Source organism: Vitis riparia, chromosome 17 (genome assembly GCF_004353265.1).
Source record: "Vitis riparia cultivar Riparia Gloire de Montpellier isolate 1030 chromosome 17, EGFV_Vit.rip_1.0, whole genome shotgun sequence".
Lineage (NCBI taxonomy): Eukaryota > Viridiplantae > Streptophyta > Magnoliopsida > Vitales > Vitaceae > Vitis > Vitis riparia.
Window position 1 is genome coordinate 15,473,435 of NC_048447.1, and position 20,470 is coordinate 15,493,904.

General features: G+C 27.8%; 1 protein-coding gene across 1 annotated transcript; it reads left to right on the forward strand.

Annotated features, from left to right (window-relative positions):
• The first annotated feature begins 11,402 nt into the window (after nt 1-11,402).
• Nucleotides 11,403-20,199, forward strand: LOC117904154 (wall-associated receptor kinase-like 1). The gene is made up of 3 exons (XM_034816668.1): nt 11,403-12,255; nt 13,191-13,322; nt 18,995-20,199. The coding sequence occupies exons 1-3, from the start codon at nt 11,403-11,405 to the stop codon at nt 20,197-20,199; spliced, it is 2,190 nt and encodes a 729-aa protein (XP_034672559.1).
• Nucleotides 20,200-20,470: the final 271 nt, after the last annotated feature.

Genomic DNA, 20,470 nt, shown 5'->3' on the forward strand with positions numbered 1-20,470 from the left:
ATCTATCTATGAGATAAAATAATGATATAAATTAAAACAATAAATAATTTAAATAATAAATAAAAATAATTAACTTATTCTTATGTTCATATTTTTATATATTTTTTTATCCTCATTTATCCTAATTATTTCCACGATTTTTTTCTTTTAATTATAATTTATAAATATAAATATGTTAATTTAATGATTTAAAATAATTTTTAAATTAATTTTATCAAACAACCTTAATATTTAACCTAAAAATTAAGTAATCAGTTTTAAATCAATAAATTAAATATAATTTAACTTAACTTATTAAATAATAAACATTAAGTTTTATCGAGCAGGCCTTAAAATCACCTAATTTAAATCTTCAATTTATTTTTAATATAATTTTTAAGTAAATTTAATTTGGGAGTTATTAATTGAAGGGTTTTAAAATAGAAAATCTTCTAGTTCTAATTGTGGATGACAATTTTTGTTTTCGTTTTTTTCTCATTTATTTGGCTCCATTATTAACTATTTTTCATTTTGATGCAAAAGGGGAATATCCTCCCTCTTTCAAATTTTTTTTTTATATGGGACCATTTATTTTTCCTTTTTTTTTTGTTATTGATGTAATTATTTGTATTGTATGATTGGGTAAAATGCTTTTATTAAAATTAAAAAAATGGTGATTTTGACATTTTAAAATTTTAATTTAATATAAATATATTTCAGTTTATAAAGTTTAAGTATTTCTTTTTTAAATATATATATATATATAATCAATTATGTTAAAAGGCATAAGTTTACATTAAAGAATCTTATCCTTATGATATATGTAGAAGAGTTACACACAAACAACCTTTTAAAGTAGAATTTGATTTTGATTTTTAAAATTTGTTTTAATAAAATCTCTCAAGTAGGATTTAAATTAATAAAAAAAAAGGAATAAAATAAATAAATATCATTTAAAAAACTAATGAAGAGTGAGCAAAACCAACTTTCTATAATATTAAGTTCAACTAAGAGTCCTATTTAAGGTAGTTCTAAAAAGTGTTTTTTAAAAAATAAAAAATAAATATTTGATAAATTTTATAAAACATTTTTAAAAATAATTTATTATGTTGAAATATCAATTATAGTATTTTTTTAAAGAAATATTTAATAAGTTATTAATGCCCTACAGTATCACTACAGTGCGCCTCTCTTTTACTTCCGAGGAGATTTGAACCCCAAACCCTTTGGGGTTCACTCCACTTGCTATCTGAGCTAACTTGCCCTTATTATATAATTTGCACTAAACTTATATATACTTAAACTCATTATATAAAGAAAATATTAAAAGAATATTTTAAAGAACAAATTAATTATAATTATTTTATAATTAAATGCAAATTTTCTTTTAATTAATTACCAAAAATATAAAAATTATATAATTTTCTTCATAATGTTTTTAATATCATTAATAATTAATTAAATATTAAAAAATTATATATATATCATAATTTATTTTATATTGTTTAATACAATTGAATTAAATGGATCATATTTTAATATTAATATATATTTTAAAATTCGATATATTATAATCAAATATCATAATATTATATATAATTTAATAATAAATGTACACTTATAAAATTTATATTTTTATCGATGCATACGATATTATTATCAAATATGATAAATCATGTTATACATATATCAAAATTTTCAATAAAATAACTTTAAAATGTCTATTATACTTCTAATTATATTATTATAAGGTTTTCCTTACATTTTCATGAGTTTTTAACAATTTTAAGCTTATCGATATTTTTTTTTTCAAAATATCCGTCGATATATCCGTAAAATCGAAGTACCGATATATCTGTAATTACCAATATTTTCATCCTTGATCAAATCATGAATCTGAATCAGAATTTGATTCAGATGGAGTAAGTAAGCTTTCAATATTTTTTACCATACAATCAATTTCCCTTGAATCAAGGGTTGACAATTCTCTAAATCAACGGACACAAAAGCATGCCATCTCCAACAAGCAAACAGAAAGATCAAATTCAGACAAGGCTCTTGAACCAGTCAATATGATAAATGCCAAGACAACCACCTCACAACCTATTCAAGTTCTGGGTTTTTGAGTCCATGCAAGAATATGGAACCACACAATCAACAAAAACATTTTCAACATTTTTCGCTATACACCAATGGAACGGCATGGGGACAAGGGGCCGGAGGGCGGCTATGTCTATATACAATGTCAGGACTATAGACTATAGACTATAGAACTTGTACCACGAGCTGACTTGTCAAAGTAGGAATTATAGAATTATTAAATACAACATTTTCTTTCCAATGGTGATGAAAAGAGCCCTTTACCTAATCGTCTAGAACTTGTATTATTTTTTTAATTTATTTTTTATTTTTACTTTTCGCATTTTGAACACATAAAATAGAAGTATGAATTTATTTTTGTATTTATATTTTTTAGAAATTGTATTTATTTAATATAATTAAATTATTTTTAATATAACATACAATTTTTAATGATGGCTAGGTGGAACTGTTGTGAAAGCCCAATATGGGTTTGGGAAGAAGATGAAAATATATAGAGGTAATCATAGAGTTGGGATAAGATAATCCATCCCGAATTTGTCTTTTTACGTTTATGAGTTTAATTTATGAAAATAACTTATTCATATATGGGGCATAACTTGTTTCAAACTACTAAATGATATTTTTATTTTGAAAGAACACAAATTAGTTGGATGTTTGGATAAAGAGTAATTCTTGCTTGTAAATTTTGTCTTTGGACATTGCTTAGAACGGTTGTGGAGTTGCTAGCACTCTTAGTTTAGAAAATATAAAACAAAATCAAGTATAATTAAAATTTATTAAAAATTCATATATTTTAATTTTTTCATCGAAGGGAAAATAAGTTAAATGAATTTAAAGTGATATATAAAAATAATTTATTAATTTAAAATGAATTTTTTACTGTCCTTCCACTTTTTTTCTTTATATTTTTTCTCAAATTTTTCGAAAACTAAACGTAGTCAATCTTAAAGGATTTAATTGGGGAATAAATCAAGATTAATTTTGAATGGGTTAGGAATTACTTATGGCTTTTCAACCCTATGGTTAGACATGAGAGAGATGTTTTTGTTTTGAATTTGATTTATGTAGTAGTAGACTTGTCAAATGAAATCAGAAGAAAAATTCACTACATTTAAAAGACTTGGGCAAATGCCTTGGAACCACTCATCTTGTTGCTTGAATGTGACACAGATACATACAAGATGACTGGTTCCAAGCATTTTGCCCATGCTCTTTTGAATTTTATATATAAATGTAACATGTAGCAGGATTTTCAACCGAGATTATTAAAAAAAAAAAATTCTTTGTCAATAGAAGGAAATGACAAGTCGTTTGACAGTAATTCTAAAAAAGTGTTTATAACTTTTTTAATATTTAAATTTTTTTATGTTTCAAGTATTATAAATGTTAAAAATATTTGCTAAAATTACCGTCAAATACAATCTATTTCTATTGTAATATTTGTGAATTCTCATCTCTATGCCAATAATAATTTTAGAACTAAGGGATGTTTGTGTCCCGTGTCTACTCTAATCAAAACTTCGGTATAAAAGTATTTTAATGGAAAATTATTTCAATTGAAGTGCTTCTTTTCAAAATTTTTGGTAGAAGTATTTTCTTTAGAACTTGTTTTTTTTTTTTTTCAATCACTTATAAAGTATTTCTTTAACAAATATTATAAATGATTTTTTTATAATTTTTAAAATTTAATTTTTATTGAGCTCAATTAGGGCTCAATACAATAAAAGTTAGGGTGAACTCAAATGGGTGCATCCAATGGGTGCACTAGGATGGATTGACAATTGGAATAATTAACACACTAGAGTTTGAAAGTTTTGAAAGAGAGAAAAGAATAGCTAGACTATTTCATCTAAGTGTTCTTTTTTTAACAAAAATGCATAGAGCTCTCAATATATAGAAAACCATCCTTAGACACTCCAAATGATAAAAGTAGGTATCGATCAATCGAGTTCTGGTTCGACTGATTAAGTAGTCGTTGAATATTAAATGCACTAAATGTATAAGATATTTAAAATAATCATACAAAGAGTGTACAAGACAACTCATTAGAAAAGAGTTTGAGTATTTTTCTACAACTTATTTGCTTCTTTTCTTCATTAAAACACTTCAGACGCTTTAATAAATGACAATAAAAAAACCGAGTGTTAAATTTTATTTTTAAAATTTTTAAAATTCAATAAATATAAAAATAGAATGCTATTTTTTAAGATAAAATAAAAAATGGAAGAAAAAAAATATCCTTTGAATTGAAATTTAGTTTTTTAGTTGGATTTTAAGATAAAATTGAAAAAAATTAATAATTACCTTCATATAAAATAGAAAAACCTTTAGAGGCTTAGTTTTATAAGGTAATGATTTTAAAAAATATTTAAAAATTTTGAGGTATCAAAATTTTTTTATTATCTCAAATTTTAACATTTTTGAGATAATGAAATTTTATCTAAAAATTCAACCAAAATATTTTAATTTTCCTATTTCAATTAAGATATTAAAATACCCAAAAATTTTACCATCTTATTGGTTCATCAAATGGTTCAAATTTACTTCTTGTGACCATCTTCACATTTCAAGGCCGGCAACAAAGGATTCTACATAGGTCCTTAAAAATGGGGGAAAAAAAAAAGAAAGAAGGAGTATTTTTGGATGTTGACTTGTAAAAATAGTCTTCACAATAATTCAACATCTTTCTCTACCATTAAATGTCAGCCCAATTATCAATCGTATCTATCCATAAAATACAATTGTCACAAGAATTCTTGCCTTGATGAATCTTCTGCGCAATTTGGTCCAGCTGTCAAGCCAATAGACAAGTTGGGACTTGAAAAGCAAAGTCGAACTCCACTTGATCCTAATTTGACAAGTAGATTTGGCCATGCATAGAAGAAATGATATACTTATTAATTTTTATTGACTGTTACAATATCTCTATGTGTGGACTAGAACTTGTGCCACAAACTGACTTAACCAAATTGGAATTATTGAATGATTAAATGTTACGTTGTCTTTCTTTCCAACGGTGATGAAAAGAGCCCTTTACCTAATCGTCTAAAAATGTATAGAAGAGAGTTATTTTCAAAGATACGTAGGCTCGTCTAAATTTTTTTATTTTTTTATTTATAATAAAATGGATTTGAAGGAACCACAAATCGATTACCCAAAATTCCTTTTCACCCCTAATTTATAGAAAATTTTAAAAATATTTTAATTCATTTTTTGTTTTTACTTTTCCAGTTTTGAACGCATAATCCATCCTGAATCTATCTTGTTAACATTCTTATCCTAATCTTTAATTTATTTTTTCTTAAGTTCATGAGATTAACATAAAAGGGATGGTAAATTGGAGTTTGATTAGTGCAATAGTTTATTTTAGTGAGATTAACAAATTTTTCTAAGTAATAACCTATTCACAGTATGGAAGTCACTTATCCATATTTGAGACATAACTTCCTTCAACCTACTATATGATATTTTCATTTAGAAAGAACACATATTAGTTGGGTGTTTGGATAGAGAGTAATTCAGGGATGTAAATTTTGCCTTTCAACATTGCTTATAGTGGCTATGGGGTTGGTAGCATTCTTAGTTGGTATTCTTAATAAATGATTACTATTTGATTATTGAGATAATGCTTGGTTTTTGAAAAGTATTAAAAAAAATTAGAGAAAATGATTGTATATATTTGATTTTATTAGAAAAAATATAAAAAAATTAAATATAATTAAAATTAGTTAAAATTTCATACATTTTTTTTTAATCTTTACATAAAAGAGAAAAATAAGTAAAATGAGTTTAAAATGATATATAAGAATAATTTATTGATTTTAATTTTTTTTTATTGGTTTTCACTTTTTCTTTTCTTATACTAATTATTTTCTACTTTTCTTTTTTCACATTTTCTCTCAATTTTTTTGAGAAGTAGAGGTAGTCTTAAAGGATTTAATTTATGAATAAAGTAAAGATTAATGAGTTGAATAATTTTGAATGGATTGGGAATTACTCACCGTTTCTAAATTTTGCATTATTATTAATAGGCTCAATATAGTTCATCCTTTTGGTAAGTCTTAAACATTTTAATCACCGCTAATGTACAATGTCTCTTCTTTGGAAGTAACTGACCTATTGATTCCTTATATCAAATCATTGGACAACATGATTAACATGTTTGTGCCAATATTTAAATATAGGGAACGGAACATCTGTAAAAGATAGTTATGTTAATTGCATGAAACATTTGAATAGACTGTATAAAGAGTATACAAGACAACTAATTAGGAAGAAATTTGAGTGTTTATCTACAACTTACTTCTTTTCCTCATCAAAATATTTCAAACATTTTAATAAATGACAATAAAAAAATAAGTGCTAAATGTTATTTTCAAATTTTAAAAAATTCAATAAATATAAAAATAGATTAATATTTTTTTAAGATAAAATTAAAAATGAAAGAAAAAAAATTATCCTTTGAACTAAATTTATTTATTTTCATTAAATTTTAAAATAAAATTTGAAAACAAAAAATAATACTTGCTTTCATATAAAATAGAAGTCTTAGTTTAAAAAGGAAATGATTTTTAAACTTGATGGATTTAGAAATTTTTATTATCTCAAATTTTAAGCTTTTTGGATGGTAAAATTTTATCTTAAAATTCCATAAAAATATTTTAATTTTCCTATTTCAATTAAGATATTAAAATATCTAAAATTTTTACTATCTTATAAGTTCATAAAATGGTTCAAAGGCGGGCAACAAAGGATCCTACATAGGTTTTAAAAAAGAAGGGCAGAGTATTTTTGTTGTTGACAAGTAAAAATAGTCTTCATAATAATTTAACATCTTTCTCTACCTTTGAATGTTAGCCCAATTATCAATCGTATCTATCCGGAAAACATGGTTGTCACAAAAATTCTTGCCCTGATGAATGTTCTGGGCAACTTGGTCCAGCCGCCCAGCCAATAGACAAGCTAGGACTTTAAAAGCAAAGTAGAACTCCACTTAATCCTGATTTGACAAGAAGATTTGGACATAAAATTAACATGATGGAAGAAAGGACATTATTTTTAATTTTTTATTAGATTCTTATAATATTTCTATGCGTGGACTAGAACTTGTACCATGCATGGACTGACTTGTAAAAACGTGGTCTCTCTTTCCCAAAAAAAAAAAAAAAGGGAAGAAGAAGAAGAATGCCATTCAACGCTAAATGAAGATGTTTCTGGGAAAGGAAGGGGAAGGTAGGCTATTTTCAAAGATCCACTGGCTGAAATTTTCTAAATGATATTATTTCTAATTTTTTATTGGACTGTTACAAATTTTCACTAGAACTTGTACCACGAACCGACCCGTCAAAATTGGAATTATAGAAGGACTAAATACCACGTTGCCTCTTTTTTCCAACGGTGATGGAAAGAACCCTTTACCTAATCCTCTAGTAAAGACCCCGAAAAATGGACAAATTCTTTTCGAGACAGAATTTATAACTTGTTATTCTTTTACCTAACAGGCATTACCTCCGTTGAAAAGATGATTCATTCGGATTGACATGAGAGTAAAACACACACATACACACACAAAAAAAAAAAAAAAAAAGGGAAGAAGAAGAAAAGTCATTCAAACGTGAAATGAAGATGTTTATGGGAAAGGGAAGATAGGTTATTTTCAAAGATCCACTCGCTGACTTTTTAACTTCCTAAAAGAAAATATAAAATTTATGAAAATTTTATTTACATATTTTATAAATTATATTTATTTTAGGATCAGTAATTTTTTTTTTAAATACAATATAAAATTTTTAATGGTGGCTAGGTAGGGTGAGCATTGAAAATTTGGTTATAAAAAAATACTAAGGAAATAAGATGAAAATAAATTTAGGTTATATTTGATTATTTGAAAATATTAAGAAAAGAAAAAAAATGTTAAGAAAATGATTTTTTTGTATTTGGTTTCATTATGAAAAATATGAAATAAAATAAAATATAATTAATATTAATTATAAATTTTTATATTTTAAAATTATTTAAATTTTATATAATTCATAAAAGTAATTTAATTTTCATATAATGGGAAAAAAAAGTAAAATAAGTTTAAAAATCATATAAAAATAATTTTTTGACCTTAAATTTATTTTTTATTTTTTTTCTTACACTTTTTCTTTCTACATTATTTTTCTCACATTTTCCCATGAATTTTATGAGAATCAAATATACCCATAGATAATCAAGTAGAGTTGGTATAAGATAGAGTCCAATGATAACTTATTTTAGTTTGATTACTAGAATTTTCCAAGTAATAATCTAGTGGAAGCAACTTATTCTGGGGCATAACTTGCTTTAACCTACTAAATGACATTTACTTTTTGAAAGATCACACATTAGTTGGGCTGTGTGTTTGGATAAAGAGTAACTCTTGGTTGTAAATTTTGCCCTTGAACATGCAAATAATGGGGAAGGGTTGCTAGCATTTTTAATTGGTCATCTTAATAAATGATTAAAGAAAATAAATGTTAAAAAAATGATTCTCTCATGGTTTCACATGAAGAAATACAATATATATATATAAAATAAAATTAGTTAAAATTGTATATATTTTTAAATTATTTGATTTTTATGTAGAAGAGGGAAACATAGGTGAAATGAATTTAAAATAATGGATAAAAATATTTTATTAATTTAAATTTTTTTTTCCTCATTTTTTCTTTCTATCTTTTTCCATTAAATTTTTTTGAAATTTTCTAAAAGCCAAACATAAGCTTAAAGGATTTAATTTGGGAATAAATCAAAGCTTAATAAGTTGAATAATTTTGAATGGGCTGGAAATTACTTGCTGTTTCTCAACTCTATGATCCGAGATGAGAGAGATTTTTTGTTTTGAATTTGATTGATGTGACAGTAGTTTGTCAAATGAAATTAGAAGAAAAAAATCAATAGACAAGTCAAATGCCTAGAAATCACCCATCTCGTTGCTTGAATATGACACTGATACAATACAAGATGACTGGCTTCCAAGCATTTACCCCATCTTTGGAAATTATATATAGATGTAACATGTAGCAGACTAGTCAGATTGGAAAAACAAACAAAGAAGGAGAAAAATCTTTGCAATCAATTGAAGGAAATGACAAGCTATTTTATGTATGTATATAGTAGACTAGACTTGTCAACTGAGATTATTAAAAAAAAAAGAAAAAGAAAAAGAAAAAACTCTACAATCAATTGAAGGAAATGACAAGCTATTCTATTTTTATTTTTAAGGGGAAGTTAATATCACTTAAATCTGAACAAAGTTAATATCATTAAATGTTGAAGTTGTTTGTTTTATATATGTGTTTGGAAGTGTTAAGTTATTTGATTTAATAATATTTAAATGTTAAATCTATTTATTTTACATGTTAACACCGTTTATAAAATTAATTATTATTTTTCTACTTTTAATTTGAAAACAAATAATTTTTTTTTTAAAAATAGTTTAACATATTTCAAAATATCCTAAAATATCATAATTTATTATTTCAATAAAAAATTTATAATAATTAATTTTTTATTTAACTGGAAATTGATAATTAGGTAATAATTAAGATTTCTAATTATCTTTGATCAATAAAAAACATGAATTTTCTTTTGAAAGTGAACACTTGTTTTTATGTTACGTGTCTTCGGATTTGTATATCTTATATATGTGATTGAAATATATTTTTCATTGTTGGGATTAATTCATTAATTTTTAGATTCCTAACTTGGGAATAATTATTAAATTCTAACTTTTTATTTGTAAAAGTAATTGAAATTGATGACTTCACTAGATATTTAAATGAATAAGCAAATTATGTTTTTGAGCTCTAATTAAAAAAAAAAAAAACACTGCAATGGATAATTGTTAATTTATTTTGATTTTATTGTATCACAAGAAGTTGAATTTAAAAAATTCATTGTAAATTCATTTCTATTATAAATTTCATGAATTTTAATTTTATTCAAAATCTGATGATCGACTGTGACATAAAAGTAGTAGCTGCATGGTGGTAAAAATTTGGTTTTGATTTGAAATTTTGTATATTTATTTTAGAATAGTTTCTCATCTAATTGAGTGACTTTTTATATTGTTGGTTTCATTTTTCAGTAACAATATATGAAAAAAATAATTTAGATCTAAATTTTTTGAAATGCAAAAGTAAAATTGACAAAAAAACAAAAAAACCTATTTCAATCATATCCATTTTTTCTTTTTTCTTTTTTCTTTTTTTCTAAATGACAACTTTACTAATTTATACTAAATTTATTTCTCATTCAAATGGAATAAAATTAATGTAGTTTGATTAATTTTTTTTTTAAATAAGACTTATTTCCAATTTTCAAAAATGAATATGCATGGCTTTATTTTGTATGAAAAATTAAATTTGGGTATTATAATAAGGTTAAAAGACTGAAAAGAGAACGAAGAAAAATATAATTTTCTTTTTGATAATATAAAAGTTAGAAAAATTTTACTTTTTGATAATTATGTTTAAAATTCCATAAATGTTAGAAGTATAACTTATGCATGTTCAATCCAATCAAACCCAACTTGGGTCTTATTTATACATTTTTTTTAACCCAAATATGAAAAAATAGTTTGCATTGGGCTAAAGTTAACATTATGTTAAATTGAATTTCGGACATATATGATTTATTTTTAAATTGACTATTTACATGATCCAACTCTCTAAATTAATTGCACTCTTTTAATCACCTATCTTAAAAAATAATCGACCCTAAAAATGATTGAAGTCTTATAACAAATTGCTTTAAGACTTGAGAAAAAAGGGAACAAACCCTTAGTCTTTTAATCCCTTGAATCAAAGATAGTTTCTTTCGAGGAAATAATGAAATGATAATACCATCTTTTATCCTTTGTCTTTTTCACTGAAATTGAAAATCAAATATTTGTTATATCCCGTTTCAAAATTCCATTATTCCATACCCGTATTCCCAAGAGTAAGGTCCGTACGCAAGCTAAACGTGGAAAGTAGCGCGCTTTAGTACAGTGCGTAGAATGGGTGGGAAAGTGTTGAGTAGCGTGTCAAAGTAATGAATCTTAGAAGTGGTCCATGATGTTCTTCCTTGTGTACTATACAAATGGAAAAGTCAACAAACTTAAATTTATTTTGCTTCCACGACTATGCATGATATCATACAATAAGGGAATTGACTTTTCTTTTTTGGAAAATATCTTTTGAATGGTAGTTGATCTCAACTCAATTTAAAAGGGCAGGATAGAGGTTCTTTTTCTCTTGTATAATATCATTGATCATCTTCTGTATTCCAAAATACCCAAAATCAACGAAGAAATGGTTATGAAGTTGGTTCTTCTGCTCATCATCTGCTTGCTATGCCTATGCCTATGCTTAACAGCTGAAGCATCAACACCACTTGAATATCTGGTAAAGCCAAATTGTCAGTCTCGATGCGGAAACGTTGTCATTCCCTTCCCATTTGGGATCGGGGAGAGCTGTTATCTGAACGAGTGGTACTCAGTAAATTGCAGCAACACTTCCGGTGCTGCAAAACCCTTCTTAAACCCTACTAAACTCAACCTGGAGCTGCTGAATGTATCACTGGAACACCAAACAGTGACAGTTTATAGTCCCATAGCTTCCTATGATCAGCAGAAAGGGAGCAGCGACTTGCAGACAAGTATTCATTTAGACCAAAGCCCGTTTCTGTTCTCGACGCTCGATAATATATTCGTGGTGTTGGGTTGTGGCCATGCAAAACTCATGGAGCATGAGAAAATCTGGGCAGGTTGCACCTCCATTAATTGCAGCGATAGTTTTCCTGATCAAGGTTGCTATGGCATCAACTGTTGCCAAACCACAATTCCAACCATAGATAGCTACTATCTGAGCACCTACAGTGTGAAGTTTACCCTAGATGATGAAGGAAACAACCACTCTACCTCCACTCATGCCTTCTTGGTGGACAGAGACTGGTTTTCTCGCAACTTCACTGAACTGGAGGATGTTAGTGTGAAGTATGCTGCGTTATCGTTGTTGTGGATGATAAAAGAAGGGGACAACGCCAACTCTTCTTGTAACGGCTCCGATTACTACAGCTTGTCGATTGGATCTTATGTTCATTCTTCTTGTGGCTGCCCATCGCGTTACGAAGGCAACCCTTATCTTCACGATGGATGTGATCATGGTATGCACTTCTTTCTTGATCGGCTGTAATCCATGATTTCCTCTCAAATGCATGACCCCCATGTTCTTTCTAGGCTATGAAGCAGAAGGTTTCCTGAAGATTTGAAGGAAAATAACAACTAATTGGAAAATGAAAACAAATATGAAAAGTAGAAAAATAAATAAAAAATAAATTTAAAATCAAAAAATTATTATTATTATTTTTTATGTTATTTCAATCTCATTCTACTTATTTTAATTTTTTAATATAAATATCAAATAATTTAAAAATGTATAAGCTTTTAAACTAATTTTAATTATATTTCATTTTTTTCCATAATTTTCATAATGTAAACATACATGAGAAAATAATTATTTTTAATGTATTTTCTTCTTAGTGCCTTTTGAAATCAAACATATCTCCAGGTCTAGATGTCTTGGTGAATCCCTTCTTTTTTGATGGGTTGTAATACCTGGTCTTTCATGTTGTCCTTAGGCTATCTTTCTCAATATATGTAGACAGACTTGTTACGTGCACAAAATTTTGGGTGTTGGAGCGTAAACTTTATTTAGATGATCTAGATACAAAAATGTCATATATCCCATTCGAGACTTCAAATTTTAGATAAACATTAAATTTTTATTTTTTACTTATTTTATACTATGATAAAGATGATTAACTTTATTTTAAAATATTTGAAATCTATTAAACTTAAACAAAACATATTAGTTATTAATCTAATTATATTAATTTGTTTGATAATGTTTTTAAAAAATACTTTTAGCCTTAGAATATGTGAAATAGGATAACTTTGTCCAAACGTTTTATTAAACACTAATAAAAAAATTATCAAATTAACAAATTTCAAACTCAATTCCTCTTTTCCTCTAATGATTTATAGTTTCAAAATTCTTATTAATGGATTTCAATATTATTTATGCTCTTTGGTGTTCTAGTTGTCAAAGAATGTGCCAACTGTCTGGAGACATGTGATTATAGTTACATATTCGACAATCAAAGTTATCGAAGTTATCATACTGAGTACTATTGCATCACAAAGGATAGGTCGTCAAGACCTCTAATTCTAGGTAACATCTCCTTTATTTTTATGTTTTCGTAATACATCATTAAAAACATTTCCTCTATTTTAATGTCTTCGTAATTCAAAACGAAAAAAAAAAAAAGAAGAAGAGAAAGTAATAAAGTTAGGTTTTAATCGAGTTATTGACATATATTGGCATGTTGTGCTCCAACTTAATTCTAGACGTAAGTTATCATCATGCCTTTTATTAATTCCTCTTTTCTTGATTTTTTGATTGAAGATTTAGAGTTATGAGAAACTACTTATTAATCATTTCTAATAATTAGAATTGGATTAGGCTGAGCTTGTATTGATTCCCACAACTAGAGAAAAAGTTGGGAGGCGTAAGATCGATCATTTCAATCTGAGTCTTATATATATATATATATATATATATATATATATATATATATATATATTAATCAAGAAACATATAGGAAGAAATTTTGATTGAAATAGAGTTTTTTTTTTCAAATATATTTAGGGTTTTAAGATAAAAGTTCTAAGATTGTAATATCCTTGAATAATAGTGAGTTTTTTTATCATCTTTGTCTATGAATATAGGATTTCAGTTGAACCACATAAATTATTATGTATTTTTTTTGTGTTTTTTATTTTTGATTTGAAAGTTTTCTATGTCATTTCACTCCCACGTCCCTACAAGGCCTTTAGATAATGTATGTAGTTACTATTTAAGTTCAAACAAAAGAACAAATTTAGTTGTCATGTATGTAGTACTCTCTATTATAATGATCCTTTTACTAATGTCTTTCACACTAAGTGTGTAAGGAACAAAATCATCATTAACTTACCTCTAAGATGGTCTAATTTGCCTCCTCCTTTTGTGTTTGTCAAAATGTATTGTTGTGATTTTATGGTGTATTTTCTTTATCATCAAGATCTTACACCTTTTCTTTATTTAACTTTTCTAAACTTTTTTGTCCTATATTTCTTAAAACTTAATGCTCAAGCTCCACATTTTTTCTCACATTAAGGAATTATTTACTTTAGAGGATTTTGAAACATGTACCTTTTACACCATTTGCACATATGAAAAACATACACTTCTTTTTCCTTAGTTCCAACTTGCCTTCATTTACATGAATAAGTAGGACATTTTTTTTTAATTTGTATAATTTGTGGGAGAACCAAACCATAACCCTTCAAGAGTCCTACAATCAATAAAAATTAAAGAGGTCCAAAAGATAACAAGTTGATTTAACTACCATGACACAAAAGTCCTACAAAAGCCTTGGAATGTTTGAAAACATATTTTGTGCTTCTCTAATAGAGTTCCATTCATTTGTCTTGCAATATCATTTTATTGTGGACTATGCTTAATTGTGTAGTATTTGAAAATACTTTCATTATTGTAGAACTCATTGAACTCTTTTCCACATAATTTCATGCTATTATATATTCTCAAGCATTTATTTTGGTTCTCATCTACTTATCAATCACAACTTTTCATTTATATATTGAACTTCCTAAAAATATTGTTAGAATTCTATCTATATCAACCTAAGGCAAACACCTAAAGGGGTGGGGGTTGAATTGGTGTTGGTCGATATCTTTTTACAAATTATAGCAATCATCGTTGTACCAACAGAAGCTTTCATGCAAGCAATGTTAATTTAATAACACAAAGATAAAAACAACCCACACAAAAGTACATGGGGTTTTAATATGGTTTGACCAACCATACTTATATTCATGAATGAGAGAGAATCATTCCATTATATCATAAAGAATATTACAAATGACAAAAAATTGATACAATTATTGAGTTCCTAAAACATTTCATGTTTCCTCACTCCTTGTATCTACACCTTGAACAATGTGTCATTTTACTCCACTAGGTATGTCCTATTCTTCCTCACATTTCTATCCACTTCATATATTCTTTACAAGTCCATCTTCATCTCATAACTTTTTTCTCTTATGACCTAGAATATTTATAGAGATATTCCTAAATCTAATATTATGATGATATATGAATATAATAAATATTCTATAAAATATTCTTTATAAAAAAAAATTATATTGATTAGGAATTTGAGACTTTCTAACAAATATTAACTATGATAAATATAAGAGACAAATAAATAACAAAAAATGATAAAAATAATAAAGAATAATTGTATATAAATAAAGAGAGTAGGGAATAGAGAAATGCAAACTCAAGATTTATAGTGGTTCAACCTTATCTGGCTTACATACATTTTCCTGATCTAGCTTTAATCCTAAGCTTTAGATTCCATTATATTAAGACTTTTAAACCAAGCCCTCAAGTTTTACACTTGAATTAACTAGCTCCAATAGGCACTCACAATTTTCTTCTAGAGATGTCTCACTCTTGAACTTTCCAAGTGATACCCCATACTTGGTAAATCCTAAGTGATATCTTACACTTAAATTTTTCCTTCAAGTGATATCTCACACTTAAACTCTCCTCACAAGGTATACAATAAAAAATTTGATAAGAATAAAACTTTTAAGTTATAATTTAGTACAATGAAATACAAAGAAACTAAGGTTGAATAGTTTACTAAGATGAAATGCAAGTTTGAAAGCAAGTGTACTCTAAAAGCATTCCCCTAAGGTTCAAATAACATTTAAGAATGATTTAAAACTTGTCTTCCATCAATGCAAGAAGTTGGAGCTTCTAAATAGGAGTTGGAAGCTTAGACTAGCCATTAGACACGGTTTGAGTTCAACTAGTGGATCAATCGATCGACTAGCTGCTAGCCATCAGGGTTACCATAGCCTAATTGAAACCTCAATTGGTTGCTTAACCGGTTGAGATTTAGCCTTGACTGATTGATGCTTAGCCTTGACCAATTAAGGCTTGGACTAGTTGAAATAAGGTTCTACCAATTTTTAGCATTTTTACTCCCTTCAACTGGTTGAGCCTAAACAGTTGAACCAGTTTCCTATACCTCAATCAGTTACATTGAAAACACATTTTTAAGACTAAATTAAGGTTGGTAAACCTTGGCTAATAGCTCCTCAATCTTTAAAAAACCTTTAAACATATTTTAACTACATTGAAATTTAGGTTTTTCCTCATTTCAATTTTTTTTTATCCAATTTATAAAAGAATTGAAGACAAATTAGTACTTAGATGATTTTAGGTGCTTAAGTAAATTAAATGCATGGTCCTGGTGCGTTAATAACCTTACAAAAAGATCTTATAGAAATGGTCTTGATTGGTTTTTTTTTTATTTTATTTATTTTATGAGGTTTTCTCTTTCTTCTTGATTTTTCTTTGACATAATTTATCTTTATGATTATCACATTTTGAAAACCTTCTTGCTTAAACACACTTAGATAAATCATTAGTTTCAAACCTTATTTTGTTATCATCAAAATCGAGATTAACCAAACCGTGGCTACTTGATCACACTTAAGAAATGGTCTTGATTGATATTTTTTTGAGGTATGCTCATTCTTCTTGATTTTCCTTTGACCCGATTTATCTTTATGTATGATTGCCACTTTAAGAGTATTCTTGTCTAAACACACTTAAGATAAATCATTAGTTTCAAACTTTGTTATATTATCATCAAAATCGAGATTAAAGCATGCCAGGGTGGCCTAATTGGTTAGGGTGAATGCTAGGATGTGTGGTAGAGGAGCACGGTCCTAGCTTCGAATTCTGCCAATGCTTAAATACCTTGATTTACCTATTGCTAGTTGTTACGGGTGCGGTCAGCACCCTAAGGTTTGGGTCCCTGTGTCCTAAGGGCTTGGCCATGAAATGTTTCCTGATTATTTAAAAAAAAAAGAAAAAAGATCGAGATTAACCAAACCTTATCACTCAATCATTTTTTTTTAAAGGGTTGATTGATCATTTCTCAAGGTTGATTGATTGCCCTACAAATAGGATGTATTTTGTTGTCATTCCAAAGAAGGGTCAATTGATCCACCACACCAAGGATTGATCACTTAGGGGAATTTTTAAACTTTATCATCTTTTATTTTTTATTTGCCAAATTTTTTGTAGCATGGTGTGGACCCAACTTTAATGCTATTCAAGGTTTCGATTTGATATAAACATTTTTTCTACTATGAAAACCTTAAAAAAATAAGAGAATTTTGAGAGAAATATTAGTGTGCAATTCATAATGCTTCACTACCTTAAGATCTCAAAGTTGAAATCATGTCTTGAAATTGGTATGAGTCAAATGCTCTAAAGAGGTTTTCGAAGTATCATCTTCATGAAGTGATTGTGATCGCCACATCAAGGACATGAAAAGACTTTGAGTGTAGATCAAAGCAAGTCCCCGGAGGAATAGGTATGGAGTTTGGCAAAACCTTCCACTATTTTATTAATTTAATGAATTTGGCTTGTGACCTACGACTAGTAGTTTTCCCCTTGAAGAAAGTGGTTTTTTTTAAAGAGATTTCCACATTTGCCTACGTGTTCTTTAGTGTGGTTGGTGGAATATTTACTTTCTGTAGGTGATGTTCAATTATTGAATTAGAATCCAATCAGTAAACTATCTATTAACCCCTTTAGGTAGTTTCAAACATCAAGAACATGTTTTTTTTCACCCAATACCCTAGGGTAGGTTGTGTGATGATGGTCATGACATCAACCTTACAATGTGTGTATGCCCATTGTAGTATAAGGCTAATATATAAGGCCCAAATTTCTTGTTCACGGGGATGTTTTATATTTAACTTATAAATATTAATGATTTGGTATTGATCCTTAGTAAATTCTATTTAATTAGTAGATCAACTAGTGCATTCCAATTCATTTTGTTGATTAACTTAAAATTTATTCTTTAGATAACACGTTATTTTAAGTATGTCAAATAGCTTTTAGCCTATCAAAAAATTCATTTGAAAAAAATAATGGTTACTGTTGGGACGTCATTTATTTTTATTTTTGACTCTGGCCAGCCATACCACCGAACTGTGCAGACGGGGCATCACAGTCGGAATGGGCCGAACCAAAGTGGTCTCCCAGGATTCGAACTTGGGTCCTGTAGGCCTTAAGGCTTAGGACGTTGCCCTCCTGGTACCATTGGGCTAGTAGATGGTACCAGGAGGGCAACGTCCTAAGCCTTAAGGCCTATAGGACCCAACTTTGAATCCTGGGGAGACCACTTTGGTCCGGCCCATTCCGGCTGTGATGCCCCCGTCTGGCACAGTTCGGTGGTATGGTTGGCCAGAGCCAAAAATAAAAACAAATGACGTCCCAACAGTTACTATGATTTTCTTAATTGTAAATGAGATCTTTTTCTTTCATGGTTTAATTTATATTCAATTTTTCATATCATATCCTAAATCCATCAAAATATGTAACTTACGATAAATAACTTTGTCTCAAGCTTGAAACCACATCTTGTTTTAATTTTGGATCCATCAAGTTCTAATTCTTTTCATATTCTAGAATTTACATTACAATAATCAATAGTACTGTATCTCATGATCTTGATTGTAAAATTTGCATTGGGAATTATGGAAGATTAAACTACTATTAAGCATGCTCTTTCAAATACTAAGATGAGGATATATGACCAGTTACAAAGTATTTATATTTCACTATATTTCATTCCTTGTGTTCTCAAGAAGATTCTAGTATTCATTAGTTTATTGACTTTCTTCATTGATTTAAGATAATAAAGTGTTTTTTTTTTCTTTTTAATTTATCTCCAACTAATGCAGGTTTTAGCATTGGTGGTGGATCATTATTACTACTCCTTGGATCTTTTGGCTTGTACAAAGTGGTGAAGAAAAAAAAAGAGATTAGACTTAAAAAACGATTCTTTAAACGAAACGGTGGTCTATTGTTGGAACAACAAATCTCTTCTGACAAAGTTGCTGTTGAGAAAACAAAAATTTTCACTTCTAAGGAGTTGGAAAAGGCTACTGACAACTTCAATTTGGATCGAATTCTTGGTCAAGGAGGTCAAGGAACAGTTTATAAAGGTATGTTAACTGATGGAAGAATTGTTGCAGTTAAAAAGTCAAAGATAGTTGATGAAAGCCAAATAGAGCACTTCATTAATGAAATTGTGATTCTTTCACAAATCAATCATAGGAATGTAGTTGGGCTCTTGGGGTGTTGCTTGGAGACAGAGGTACCTTTATTGGTTTATGAGTTCATTTCCAATGGAACTTTGTTCCAACATATTCACAATCAAGATAGTGACTTCCCACTTTCATGGAAAATGCGTCTACAAATTGCGATCGAGGTAGCTGGGGCACTTGCTTATTTACACTCAGCGTGTTCAATACCAATTTATCATAGAGACATCAAGTCTACAAATATACTTTTAGATGATAAACATAGAGCAAAAGTGTCAGATTTTGGAACATCAAGGTCTATTTCTATAGAGCAAACTCACTTGACTACTCTTGTACATGGGACTTTTGGTTACTTGGATCCAGAATATTTTCAATCAAGTCAATTTACTGAAAAAAGTGATGTATACAGTTTTGGAGTTGTTCTTGTTGAACTTTTAACAGGACAAAAGCCAATTTGTTCAACAAGATCACAAGAAGAGAAAAGTTTGGCAACACATTTTATTTTGTCATTACAAGAGTCTCGTCTATTTGATATTCTTGATGCTGGGGTTGTAAAGGAAGGAGAGAAAGAAGAGATCATGGCTCTTGCTTACCTTGCATATCAATGCTTAAACTTGAGTGGAAGGAAAAGGCCTACAATGAAAGAGATTACCATGGAATTAGAGCATATTAGAATGTCTCTTCCACCTTTGAAGGTTGAGCAAAATTTTGAAGAGAATGCATGCATCGAAATGGAAATAATAGGCCCTCTAGATAGTACTTCATCTTTTAGAAGGTCATGTTTGAATTACCCCAAAGCATCTTCCTCAGATGAGCAACCATTGTTATTTAACGCATTATGATTGACAATTAAAAATACAAGTGTTGTATTTTAACAATGTTTAGTTTGTATTGTATTATGATATGATTGTCTTATTTCTTGATGACTTTTATGAGAAATTTATGTTGTAGTATTTTAAATTGTCAAATTATCCTTTAATTATGTCTATCTAGATCTAGTAGCTAGGCATGTTGTATGTGCTAGGGTATGTGGCAACCTTTGTGTTCATGTAAAATTTTAGGACTAGATTAAATAAATTAAAAAAAAATTACTTGAGTTAATGGAAACTTAGA